Genomic DNA, 13,875 nt, shown 5'->3' with positions numbered 1-13,875 from the left:
ATAGAGATACTTTGTCATAAATAGCGTGTATTTACATATATAGTCATCTATCACTAAGCATTACAAAGGGACTTGGGGGGGGGTTGTGGTTTGTTTGTTTGGTTGGTTTTGGTTTTTTGTTTTGTTTTGAGCAGAGGTCTAATGAAGAATTTGAGTAACCTGAGATCATGGGCTCTGCAAGTTGGACCGAGGAGCAAGTTCAATACCCTACAGCTAACCCAGGGCAATCCCGGGGACATACAGTCGGTGGGAGCTTGGCCGCTCTGCCAAAGCTGAAAACTCTGGCTCTTACACTAGGCGTCTGACCTGTATGCTATTTCATGCCTATAAATTATCTTGAAACAACAGCAGGGACATTGGTAGAAAAGGGAAGGCTGTTGAATAAGTGTGCTGAACTGTCTAGGAAATCATCATTCCAACCACAGTTGGGACTTGCTCTTCTAAAACTGACCCTGATCAACCAATAAAATAAAACAAACAACAAAAAGAAATACTTAAAAAAAATAAGAATTGATATACTGGAGATTATTCCAGCAGGAGCTAACAGAATGATCAAAAAGGCAAAAAGAAACTATTGAGTTTCACGAGACATTGTCGTCTCATCAGCAAACTCAGTTCAAGGAGATGTTTCTGCCCCAAGCTGTTCATACAGCACTGGGGAAGAACAGAGGAACGTTAATGATGCCTTTGCACATACTGCACAGCCTGACCAGGACCAGGTCAAAGGGCCTGAGGAAGCCGGTCTCCTGCTCCACCAGCCGCCCACCACCCCAACATTCACTGTAGGTAGGCAGGTGCTGCAGAATCCGTCGTCAAACACTTGAAGGTAAAGTCTTCACAGCAGCGTGCGAATGAGAATCTAGCTTCAGCTGGTTTTGTGAATGCAGCTGGTACCTGTAAACCCATCCTTTTCACACTCAGGCCATCTCTGACGTTACTGTGCCCTACAAATATCCACAACTTGTTTGGCATGTGATGATGTTTCAAAAACAAGAACAGCATTGTAATTATGGTTTTGCTTGTATATAAGTAGTGGTAGCCACAAAATATATTTAAGTCTATTTGCTGTATATGCAATTCTATCTAGCACATAAACATCCCTCTCCTAAGCAGAGTCTATTTGCCCACATTAACCACCCTGGTGCCCCCCCCCCCCCCCCCCCCCCCCAGCTTTTTGGAGCGCACATAACCACCTTCTCTCCTCATCACTCCATCTATACTAGCACTCCCCTGTCTGTCAGTGCCTCAGTCTTACTGCAACATCTTACAAGTCTCCACCACAGACTTTACACTTTCCAAATAACAACAGATGTATAGAAGAGTTGCAGCATCAGCATACGCTAAATGCCCTCAGTTCCCCAGTAAAGTCACCCTACAGGAAGCAAATGTAAATTACTGCCTTCCATACACAAGGCATGATCCTGGGGACCTTGTTATTAAATCATTAACCTTCACCTTTCATTTTACCGATGTTTCCAGTATTCAAATGTTGCTTGAAATAGACTATATTACTATTTCCCCATGTCCCAATTTGTTGCCAAGTGTTTCACACCACTGATTGAACAGCGACAAACAAATGAGAGTACCAAGTTTTAAGCAACAAGAAAGCAGTTCAGTAATTACTGCAAAAGTTAACAACAGGGCCCCCATAATCTTTGCAAAAATCTGTTTTGTTCAGGATTCCTACTCAATCCCTAAAACAAGACTTTCAAAGAGCCCTAAATGCTGTTTTCTCTGCCTTCCAAGGCTATAACTCTGCACCCTACTAACGCTCCAGTTTATCAGGAGATGATGCTAGCCATGGCTAGTATCTTATCTCTGTAATCCCCCAGTGTTAGGCCAAGGCTAAAGTGGTGCTAAGGGTACCTAAAATGTATTTTTTTCCACAGCAAAGCACATGTCATTTAGAGAAAAGGTGGAATAACTGGTGCGGAATAATTATGGTTGCTAGTAGCAAAAGTTTATTTTCCTGCAAAACAAGCAAAGCAGAAGCAACAAAATACTTATTTCCTAAGAGTCCTTATTAACCATCAGATTAAAAGCTGATTCATACACATATTAACAATAGATATACAATGATGAGACAGACTGCTCAAAAAGCATGTATGGCCACTGAAATCAGCAGGAGGGTTTTTTGCTGGTGATTTGGATAGAGCAGGGGTCCTCAAACTTTGTAACCAGGGGGCCGGCGCGCGGATGAAGCGGCAGGCAGCCATCTGCGGCTGCTTGGTCTCCCCCCCCCAACCCCCGGCGGGGTGTGTGTGTGTGTGTGGAGGGATGTGTGTCTGTAAATACCGGGGCCGGATTGAGGACCCTGGGGGGGCGTAGTTTGAGGACCCCTGGGATAGAGTGAAAGTAAAGGTGGTTTGCCCCTTCTTTAACACTTTATACCCTCTTGGAGTATCCTCATCTGCAAAGGAATACACAGGAATAGCCCTTGTGGGCCACGTGAGAGGCTGATGTAGCCCAGCATCTTCCTATCAGCCCATTTTGATCAGCAGGCATGAAGAGAAGGACACAGAAAGCAGGGTGATGCTTCCCCCAAAACTTTCTCCCAGCCTCCATCCATTTGTCTACAGACCTTCACCTGTGCACCACCCCCAAGAAAGTCAGTTCAGTCAAAGCCCTAGTGGCTACAGATGCTTTCAATGACTGAAGTGTAGCATATACCCAAGCCTCGGCAAAAGCCTTTGGAAACTAAATGCTGTGGTAGGCCAGCATGCCATTCAGAGCTGAAACCGCTCATCAGCTTTCTTCACAGCTCATGGTCCAGTCCTGCCAGCCCTCCCATGTAGCAGGTAATCTACAGCGGTGCCCTCAGGAGAAATTCATGCTGCTGAACAGGACTCCACAGAAGGGTCAGTGCCCCCTTGTCCCTTCTCAGCGCCCATGTTGCATACACCACCACCACCCAAAAGAGGACCTCACTCAGCCTGCAGGAGCACTAGCACCAGCAAAAGTGAAGTGTACCTCTTGTACCCTGTTACAACTCTCATTGCACTCAGCTTTTCTTTGCCTTTGCTTCAAAAATGTCCCCATCCTTACTCATTAAAAGAAACAGCATTTTTTTTTTTTCTTTCTTCTGTTTAGAAAAAGGTAAGTGTGAAAGCTGTAATCGTTCTTTTGGGGACTTTTGTGTTGACATTTCAGAAAGGTGTGTTTTAATAAGTTTTTATTCCACCCGCCTCCCCCTCCTCCCCAGTCATTCCCTAGCCCTTTGAAAAATGCAAACGAAAACCAATGCACCCTAAGTGACGGTAACGTTTCTCTATTCACTTCTGCTTGATCTGGCAGATTTGACAACCAGAGAGCTTTTCAGATCTCTAATTTTTGTAGTATAGCTTAGACTACACTTCCTCATCATAGCATATGCTAGGTTTTAATGTTAATTTTACAGTTCTTTCATTTCACTTTTTCAAACCACATCCATTTAAATTTTTTAAGCATACTTAAACATACAAAGGTACTAATTGTTGTTATTAGACCTATCCTCCAAGAGGCTAAGTATACTGAATTACTACTTCAGACGGTAGGAGAAGCTGTTCCAAAACTCCCAAGGTCCTCAGTACTTAGAGACACCAGATGTATAGCATATAATAAAATTGTTATTACACACCTACAGCATTCCATCATGTGCACAGGTCCCCAGTTACAGCATACAAGTCACAATATTGCATGAGACGTGGCACGTTTTGTGGTGATGTCACAGGTTTGGCTTTCCCTGCTGACAGACTACAGCCTCAGGGCAAGTTTCATTACAAAAAATAAAATTATAAGAAGAAAATAAAATAAAATCAATATCAGCAACTCTTTCTCAACTGTGATACCCATATGAGGAGTATCTAAACAAAATCAGGACTACGTTCCGTTCCCCCTCTGCACACCAGCGATGAAGAGGTTCATGAAAAACGCTCTCATGCTCCTTGAAGCTGTAGGTGTAACCCCATTTCTGGTGTTTCCAGTTAGTCTTTACACAGTCTCTTCCTTAGATAAGTTTATTCTTGCTCCTGTAAAAGTTCAGCCTGAGAAACACTGAGTAAAATCTTCAGCTTCAGGAAGGGGCAGGCATGTAGGGCTGAAAACACCCAGTGTCAGGCAGCTGCTCCCTTCTGCCTTTATCTGTGAGCACAGGCATTTTGAAAGCGCGTATCTGCCCTAACACATCCTTCAAAGGAGAGCGGTATCTCACCGCACCAAAAGCCGAGTGACGGAGGCTGCTATACCCTTCAGAGATATCCATCGTTCCCCTCCTGTGGTGAGACACATGTGGATTGGCGATCAGCGTCCCGAACAGCGGCTCACATGAAGCTCGAGATGCGGCCACGTACTCAGCCACACAAGCAACGCAGGGTGTTCCCCAGCTTCAAAAGTAGATTACTGCGTACAGTTACACGCTTGTTTACTTGACGAGATCCATATTTAGAAATGTATACAACTGTACAATCCCAAGCTGGTTTTTCAGACAAAACTCCCACTGAATGCAGCGGTTATGTGTCTGCCTGTGCAGCTGAGGGTTAAACCCTTACGTCTTCCACAGCACCCATGTGCATGTTTCTAAATAATCAAAGAAAAAAGAAAGCAGGAAGAACATGCTCAAGTGACTGTGGACCTCTCAGACACTGCTGCATTTGGATTCAGAGGGCACATGTGCCTCTCTAACGTTGCCAATACACGTACTAAGGCTCAGCCCATCTACTTTGAACAAGGGTTTCTAAACCTTGTTATTTTATATGTTGAGTAAATTTCCAGCTCTGAGACTTTATAAGCCAAAACATTTTTTTCTGAAATCTTTTAAAACTGGTCCGATGATTTACACAGGAGGGACAAATACCTTTTTAAAAGAAACAGGCTGCTGGGTCCTAAAATTTCTCTGTAACTGCTTCCATTCAGAAGGGAAATCCTTCTTTATTGACCATGAACTCTGCTCTCCAGCTGGCTAAGTGATACTCATCCCAGCACCTTTTGTAATTCTTACACTTCTTCCTTAATCTTAGGTCCAACCCAGCATCAGCCTACTTCCATGTAATTGAATTGACATGCAATTCTCATTTGTATGGCTCATCCAGGACTCCAAACCCATCAATAAGAAGCAAGTGCAGTACTGGCACAAAGTGTCTTCTCCATCACTGGCAAAAACATGTTGAGGTGAACCTGGTTTATTTGGCATCCATGCTGCTAGAGCTGTAAGGTCAAGCCATACTAAGAAATTTGGCTTTGCATCCATCTGCCAAAAACGCAGCATATTTAATACATAACCCCCAGAAGCGCTGGCATTCACAATACTATAAAATGGTCTGCTGGATGTCAGTAGTGTCACCACTATGTTACTTTGACAGGAATTATATTAGCTAGCCTGTAGTCATTAAAATGTTGATCTTAAGAATACAAGGTAATAAACCACTTTTAAATTACCAGAAAAGCTGCCTCATAACACTCATGAACCAGTAGAAGTGTATTTACCATTAAACTACTCAGATTAATAGACAGTGTTGCAAGAAGTCATGTGTAGGCAGCATGAACTTTTTGATGTCAAAGTTACTACGACAACTGCATAACTTGGATTCATGGAAGAGATGACGTATGAGATTATTTAAACAAAATCTCACATAACTGCGATGACCAAGTCAATTCTAATGCTTTCCCTTAAAATGATTCTTCTGTTTCTTCACAACAGATAGCATTTACTGGAAGATGATACAAGATCTGGGAACTATAACACACAAATCAGTACAGTTTATTGAGTAAGTTTACAAACATACTGAATTGACTATTTTGTAATCTCTACTGTTCAGCTTTTCAAAACCATGCCAGGAACAGGGTTGCCAAAGAACATGAGTGACAGTTCAAAAACTGCCTTTAAAAGGGAGTCCTAGAAAGTGTCGTGTTAGACAAGCGTCTTTCTGAAATTTAGTTACTGACAAAGCTCTGTAATTATACAGTGCTCCATTTATAAATCCATTTATAAACACAAATATTTGAAAAATAATCAGTACAAATGCAGATACATGGCACAAATTGCTATGAAATTCACTTTCAAAACATAAATACAAAAAAATCCAGGCTAAGGTAAAGGTTAGTAAATACACCTGACTTGCTTCAACAGCAATGCAAAATTAGTGCATATTTTAACAGCAGACAATTGTAGAAACAATTTGGGTAGAAGCATTAAAAACCCACAGAATGAGAAGACTCTTCTTAAATGCTTTGATTTGCTATCCTTGTCTTTAACACCCTGATACCTGGAGCACATTTTCAAGGCAGATGTAATGACTTTTGGGTGGCTACTAGCAATAATGACAATTTTACAGTGCTCTGAAAACCTGCTCATCCATTGATACACCACCCACAGTGCTACCTCCCCTCTCCTTAATTAACACCTATATTTGTTGCAGGAATTAGAGCAACAGCAGTGCATATTTCAAAGGCACAGTCAGTCTGAAGTCGTGCCTCATGCTTATCTTGTCACGAGGCTGCGGCAGTCAACTTTATGGCCTTCAGACATGTCGGCATCACCATACGCCCCCGCCACCGGCGGCTTCCCTGTGGAAGGGCACTTCCATCGACGTCACCACCGGGACGCCTCCTGCCACTGACATGGTTCAGCTGCACGTTTGCAGGACTGGCCTTTTAAAAAGTCAACCATACAAACTGGGCAGTGACCAGATCCAGCCACAGTTATACAAGAAGCAAGGAAATATTATGCAAGACCACAGGAAGTCAGAGGAGACAGCATTCTGGGCAGGCCTGGCAAGGAGTCTGTGTGAACTTCAGCTAACAAGCAAAGCTCGGTCATTGGCGCCAAATTCAGCAGAGAACATTCCCAGTACTGCAAAGGATAACACTCCCCATGTTTTTGCCAGTGGGCTGCATTCCAGGACGCCACGTACCTGATGAAATGCAGATAAACCCGGGTGTTATTTTTCGCCAAGTCTTCACTTATTTTTAAAATTTGAGGCATATTTTGGTCCTACGTTTGTTAGAAGTGGCAAATAGTTTGTTTTCATGGCTTTGCTAATAGACCGCTTGTTCTTACGCTTTCTACGCTCCCTGTAATTTCAACTACAATAAGTGACCTACAAAGGAAACGTTTGGCAGAAGCCTCATTTTTTCCACACATCTTGCCCATCTCTACCTCAAGGCACTCTGTTGATAGGATACATGAGGGTTATGGACTCCTTTTTCCTTGGCATTTTGGAATGACCTCTGCAAGCGGACTTGGCACAAAAAACAGACACCCACCTCACACACGATTACGCTATTTTAATCTGCTTCCATGCAGAAAGTAATTGGTTTTTTTTTGCATTTGTGAGAACTACCTCATCCAGGTCCTACTTGAAGAAGATATCCATTAAAATGCAGCAAACTATTTCCAAAATGCCTGAAAAAATTGGCCTTAATTTGGCAAACATCATCACCTAGCAATACATGACTTCATGTTATGCTTTGTTGTAGGATTCACCTTTAAAATATCAATGAGAAAAGGTTGGAGGTGGGAGTCCATTTTGAGGTTCACACACACGGCCAAAAATAAGAAGCACAGCATGCGAAGTCTTACACAACACAAAACAATTACCAATTGTGATGAGTGTAGACAAAGCATTCTCAAGAGAATCTATTTTATGTTTGCATACGCCCCCAAAAAAACACACAATAGCACTCTCCTTCCAGTGAATACATAATGCAAACAAAAACCAGTGGCACTGCCTTGACTGGGGGAAGCAATTCTGAGAAGCGTAACAGATCTCTAGTAGATACCAATTGCCAATGCCAATGAACTGATTTTAAGTTTTCATCGTTGGTATCACTTACGGGAACGACAAACACATGCAACTTTTAACAAGAGATTCCTGTCTTGTCCACGGTTTGCACATGAAAAGGTTCCCATAACCCACCGCTTTTGCAAAAGTAATTAAACAAGCACTGCAGCAACAAGTGAAAATGTTGATGGTGACAATGTCTTCATTGTTATTACTGGCATAACAATGCCCAAAATTAATCATGACCCTGACAACCAACACCAAACACATGCACAGTTGGACCTCTCTGACCAGAAAAGGCCTTTCTACAGCTGGATCCAGAGTTACAGCTGTTCAGAAGTGCAGTTGTTTCTCCGGTTGAAGACAACATTTGCTGTCCAGCAGAAAGTAGTCCAGCTGCACTTCTCATGGTCCGAGTCGAGCATACTATGGTAGTTTTAATGTGGCCAGTCTAAAGCATCTAACAGTATCAAGTGTTGGTATTAATCATAGCTGCATGCCCATTTCTTCATCCAAACCCAGTCAGGTCTAAGCAAACTCAAACACTCAGAAATACTCCGAGTAAGGAAAAACACTTTATCTGTATCTATTTCTACCAAATAGCAAAGCAAATGCTTTGCAAATTCACAAGTGTTAAGTAGTGAACCATGCTACAAAAGTAACGGGCTGTTGTGCAAGTGAGGTCACTAGCAAAACTACATTTCTCCAGGCTCTGCAGACTCCTGTTGGACCCTGGTACCTGAGGCACAGTGAGCAACGAGCATGGAGCTGGCTGGAGTTACAGCCCCTAAGGGGGCACTCCGACTCCTTCAGTCATAGGAAGCCTCTGGTCTCTGCAGGGGAATGTGCTCGTACTGCAGCCTTGCCCTGAAGCGATTACAACACTGTTTCTGAATACCTATTCCCAGGAATTTAACATCCTTGAGATCTTCACAGCGCTCTCAGGAATGGAGACAAGAGACACACTGTAACAGTGTAAGTCTTGATTCTTCAAAATAACAGGCTAAAGAGGATAGTTCTTCTAATCACAGTCTTATCTTCTATAAATCTTCTATTAAAATTTCTTGTGATGATTGCATTTCCCAGTAGTTCGCCCAGCCAAAATCCTCCTCCAGACCTCCCATATGCCATTCATATTCAGCTACAACAAACTATAATACACCTACCACAAGCAATAAAGTGTTTACTTTCTGTGGAGTGGAGGGTGGCAGTGGTGGTGGTTTTTTGACTCTCAATAGCTAGTATCTGTCTAGGTTAAGGCATTCTCTTTATTTTCCTTCAGTACAGTAATTTCATATTTCACAGCTTCACTGACTGTCCCACAATGATTCCTGGTATGTGAGCAAACTAAATACTTTCAAAACAGAGTGTACTGATACAGAGTTGCCCACTAAACATTTCCTTCTTAGAACTTGGTAAATCAGAACTGACTTCCTACACAAGTAACAGTGTAAGAACAGATCCTTCGCTCTGCTTTCCTCATACCTTACCAAGTGTTTGAGCATTTCATTTGCTTAATCCACCAGCTAACAGAAGTAGAACCCAAGTGGAATGATCATGAAATTCCTTTTTAAACAGTTTATATCATATTTTCCACAGAGGAGTACCCCAGAGGTCTCAGGCAGGAACTGAAGCCCATTTTGATAAAAATTCTAGACATATGATCAGGCCTGAAAGATTTTGGAGCTGCAGTTATTTGGTACAAAAGCCAGAGTGCTCAGTCTGTTAAGTAAGGTACAAATAGAAACTAAAACTCAACCAACAGGAGCACACAGCTCAAATGTGCAAGTGACTCTGTAGACTCATTCATTCCATGGCTGAAACCTACTCAAAATGCAATACAACATGAAATCATTTTGCGCTCACACTGTATTCGCCACATCAGCTCCCTCTGAAGGAACGTTCTATAATGACTTCATGTTGGCATGATTTCTTCTTCAAGGTTTTAACAGGTCAGGCTGCAGACAGCCTTCCTCTTTGAGCTATATCTTTGGGTGGACCTCTGCTCCTGCACCTGAAATCCCTACTGTGACCTGCAAAGCAGACTTTGCTCCTTGCTCTTTTTATTCCCCAGGTTGGAAGAGCACGGAAAAGTCACTGCTTTCTGAATAAGCACCATCTGTTGTCATCTACTTCCCCTAAAATAAACAATATATATATATACATATATATAGTCAGAAAGCAATAGTGCTGTTCACTGTGGTTGATTGCTTCACACTTGCCTGTAGAGAAGCTGCAATTTAGTTACACTATGTGGCTTTTAGGTTTGGGGGATGGGGGATGTTTTCCCAAGATTTAGCATGCAAAGAGAAAGGAGCGGTGCTGTACAGATAACACTGCTTCTTGCATTATCTTCTTCAGGGCCTGCATATACAGTATGCAAAGCTGGCAGTAAAAGCCTGTATGAAATGTTAGGCTTTCCTCAGTGTCTTTTCTTTATACGGGAAAATGTGGCTGCTCCCTTTTCAGGCTTGCCCTGCCACCCGTATGCAGGAGAAGCCTTAAAATGAATGAAGATCCACAGGCTTCAAAGTGGTCTGTGTGAAGGAGCTTGTGTGTACGAACCTCTAAACCCCTGTCAGATTAACCCTGTCATTCAGCACTGCTGTCCTTTCTTACAGCTCTCAGTTCAAAGAAACTGAGAGCAAATGATTGCCGGCTGAAATCCTACTGAACTCCCTATCTCCAGAAAAGACCGGTTTGGTGTGATGGTCAAACCCTCCTTTTTGTTCTTATTGCCCTGTGGGTTGCTCACCTGCCTGCTTTATGATGAAATCTGAAAGAATAAGGGGCTTTATAATCTCCCAGACACTCAGGCATTGCAATCCCCTGCCACACCACCCCATCTCCTCAGTTGCTTGGGTCATCTAAATTGCACATGGATCTTGGATGACAGGAGGGCCAAATTCAAAGGTGAAGCAAATGAAAACGTAGGTCACCCAAATGTGGGTGGATATCTCTGTAACCTACATATTGGGGGATAATATTCAGCGGTAAAGAAAGCAATTAACCAGGCGACATAAGAAGAGCAAGAGGTGACCAAACTCCTTCCATCTGACCACCCTGTTTAAGCACTTTCAGGTTAGGTTTATCACACAAACTTCTTGCCAGCATTGCCACAGCATTGTGTTAGGCACAGAAATAAAAAGTCCCTACTTTAAAAAGTTTACAGTCAAATAAATAAGACACACAAAGGGTGGAAGGAAGGATATGCTACCATCCCAGTTTTCCTGACTGGAGAGTGAGCATAATGACGGAGATCAGCCACTCGGTCCAGGCTACATTACTAGCCCAGCACCCCCAGTCCCCAGCTGGACAAAGAGATGGAGCCGAGCAAGAAGGACTTTCAGAGAGGGTGTGGAGGGGGAAGGCGACAGGATAAGCAGCAAAAGGCCAGAACCACTTGCTGAAGCTGCTGTTTAGTGGCCAGGTCAGCAACCAGGCATGGCTTTCACAGCCAGCTCTGCTGAGAGCGGCGAACAAGCTCAAGAGACAGAGTCCAAAACATTATTTTATTCAGCTTCACTGCACTTTGGCCCAAGTCCCCATGCCAAAGAGGCTTTGTTTGGGCCAGCCACATGGTTGACAAACAAAAGTAGGGGTGGGGGGTTTGTTTTTCTTAAATGCGAAATAATGGGTGTTTCGAAACACCAGCATTAAGTTTCCTTCAAGGTACCTGCATTTGCTTCTATTTCATTTTTCAAGCCAGCACATGCCTAAGTGGATGGGATAGTCCCCTTTTGTGAATCATTGCGAACATAAATATGGCTTTACTGCTATGCAAAAGCCAGTAGCAGCACTAAGACAATTTGAGCATGTAAAGGATGTTCCCATAAAAACACCTCTGATTAGTAATGGCAATATGCATATCCTTCAAATAATTTTCAGGGGAAAAAAAGATCTGGAGTTATTAACAGTAACTGATAATCTTACAGCTGCAGCACATGAACAGCCCACCCACAGCTGAACCAAGCTACATTCCATCAGTAAAACAAGAAATCTTCCTCTAAATCACACATGTAAAAGTGCTTTGTTAAGCAGTAAAGGCGGTCAATCTCCCCAAATGTCTACCTTTTCTTAAAAATGTATGTAATGCTCTTTTGTTAAGACCAGGCATCATCTTAGCTAGATACTGTATTGATTTCCTCCTCTGCAAGCGAAGGTCACCTGTCTCAAGTGTGAGTGTTGGCAAATCTCAACTCTCTGCATTCCCTGATGAACACGAGTCGGCTTAAAGGACGATGGGAAACAGTTGCCCTGGCCAAGATGGGGATGCACTGGAAGTAGTAAACAAAAAGCTACATTCATCATGGATTTCCTTTGTGACAGAGGTTCCCTTTAAGGATGGACAGAAAGGCCAGGGACAGCCAAAGCCATCACGCCCACTCCTTCAAAGACAGCTCTTCCCTCCCAGCGAGGGTAATATGCAGAGGCCATTCCCAAAGGCTCACCCCTTCAGAGAACTGAGCAAATGCAGCCTTCCCAGAAGAATCACCTGGTGAATGATCTACAGGAAAAATACCAGAAAAGTTTCCATCAATTTCCGATCTTCTCATAGATTATGAAACACACTGGAGGCAACTGAGTCCTTAGAAAAAATCCTGGAGTATAGCTATAATTGGTCACTGGGTTTACCAGAGAAATACTGCCTAAGGAGTTGTGGCATGATAAAGCCACTTAATGTTTAATTTCTTCTCACACATGTATGTATGATGCTGCAATTCCATTGATCATTCAAAAAACACTTTTGTTCTAAGAAAGCTTCATATCAGCCTTAAGTCAATACTCTCCACAACCACCTAAGTATGAAGATAGTGTCATTGCCATCAGGTGATGAGTATGTAATTTCATCATAATACCATACAAAAATTAACCAGGTGCAACAACGCATACAATTGCAGAAGATATTCTGGTATTTGCAACAAGTTTTGGACACAAACTACAGCTAATAGTCTGACGCATTCCTAGCAACATTCCCCATTTGCAAATATAGAAATACAGAGAGGGGTGGGGGTTGGAGGGTTTAGCATTTGTTAATGTCACAAAGATCTTTGAAGTATTGTGAGGAGTACCCAATGACACCAAGAATTTACTGGCAGAGAGGGTGATACCATTGTGAATGAAAGGACAGGGCTTGGAAGACCAACACCAGCCACGAGAATGTCGGAAACACAATGGCTGAATGGGACTGCTTTGTAGTTTATCATACAAATGCAAGTGCGAACCACAACTGTGATACCAAGAGTTTAAGTACCTTTTTATGGCAGTAAAGACCTTAGATATGCTAATGGCGGAAACAAAATACAAGGAATGTTCTTTAAAGCATACTTCCACCACCTTTATAAAAACTGCCCAATAACCATCCCACTCCATACTCCTTCAGTTTATTACCTAAGCAAATACTTATCTTACAAGCACATGAATGTATCTCAACGGAAAAATACTATGCAGTGACTTTTGAACACTGTGAGATGACTTGCACCAAAATTCAGAGCTCTTAATGGATTTTTCCCATGCAAAGATTTTAAGAAGTTCATAAGGCCTCTGACACTACAAATTAGCAGCAACCTTCCCTTTTAAGGAAAGCAATAGGGCACATTTTTAGATTTCATGGAACTTATTCAGGCCATCGCATTGGCTTCATTGCTCAGCAAATCACCTTCTGTGTATAAATAATATATACCAAGGGACTCAGATGATGACTACCTACTGAAAATGCATGTAGTAGGCCAAAGGTGTATATCACCTGGGATTACTATATTTCAAGACATAACAATACCTGTTACTTAAAACAACAGTTTTCCTGGGAAAGGCAAAGAATTCTCTCTCACGACATGTAGACAGGTTTTCAAGAATGTGACTCTGAACAACAAAGGTAGAAATTCTGCAACATGCTGTTTTCATCTCTCCCGCATTTTGACTTTCTTGTTTGTCATATCAGGAGCCAGTTATGTGGGGCAGGGAAGGCCTTTATTGCCATGTTTTCAATTATACAACAGTCTTTAAAAAGCTGTTCACATAACCAAAGCTGGAGAAGACCTTTGTCATCACCAAGTCACCCTTCCTGCCTAACCCAATCCAAAGATGACTAAACTTTTTCATCAGAACTGGTAACTTG

At 42.5% G+C, this 13,875-nt stretch overlaps 1 protein-coding gene across 8 annotated transcripts in view; it reads right to left on the bottom strand.

Moving 5' to 3' along the window:
• Positions 1–13,875, bottom strand: part of EPAS1 (endothelial PAS domain protein 1) — a 116,093-nt gene that overhangs the window by 56,874 nt on the left and 45,344 nt on the right. Inside the window, exon 1 of one of the 8 annotated variants that reach the window (XM_056357761.1) lies at positions 3,617–4,273. The exons of 6 other annotated variants lie outside the window; for them this stretch is intronic. Coding sequence is in view for 1 of the 2 variants with exons in the window: in XM_056357764.1 (XP_056213739.1) it covers positions 3,617–3,633 (17 nt within the window). In the remaining variant the exon portion in view is untranslated. Of the gene's footprint in view, positions 1–3,616; positions 4,274–13,875 lie in introns of those variants that run through there. One more of the 8 variants, XM_056357764.1, reaches the window with a different exon arrangement.

This window comes from Falco biarmicus, chromosome 12, assembly GCF_023638135.1.
Source record: "Falco biarmicus isolate bFalBia1 chromosome 12, bFalBia1.pri, whole genome shotgun sequence".
Taxonomy (NCBI): domain Eukaryota; kingdom Metazoa; phylum Chordata; class Aves; order Falconiformes; family Falconidae; genus Falco; species Falco biarmicus.
This window is presented reverse-complemented; position numbering and strand designations above follow the sequence as displayed.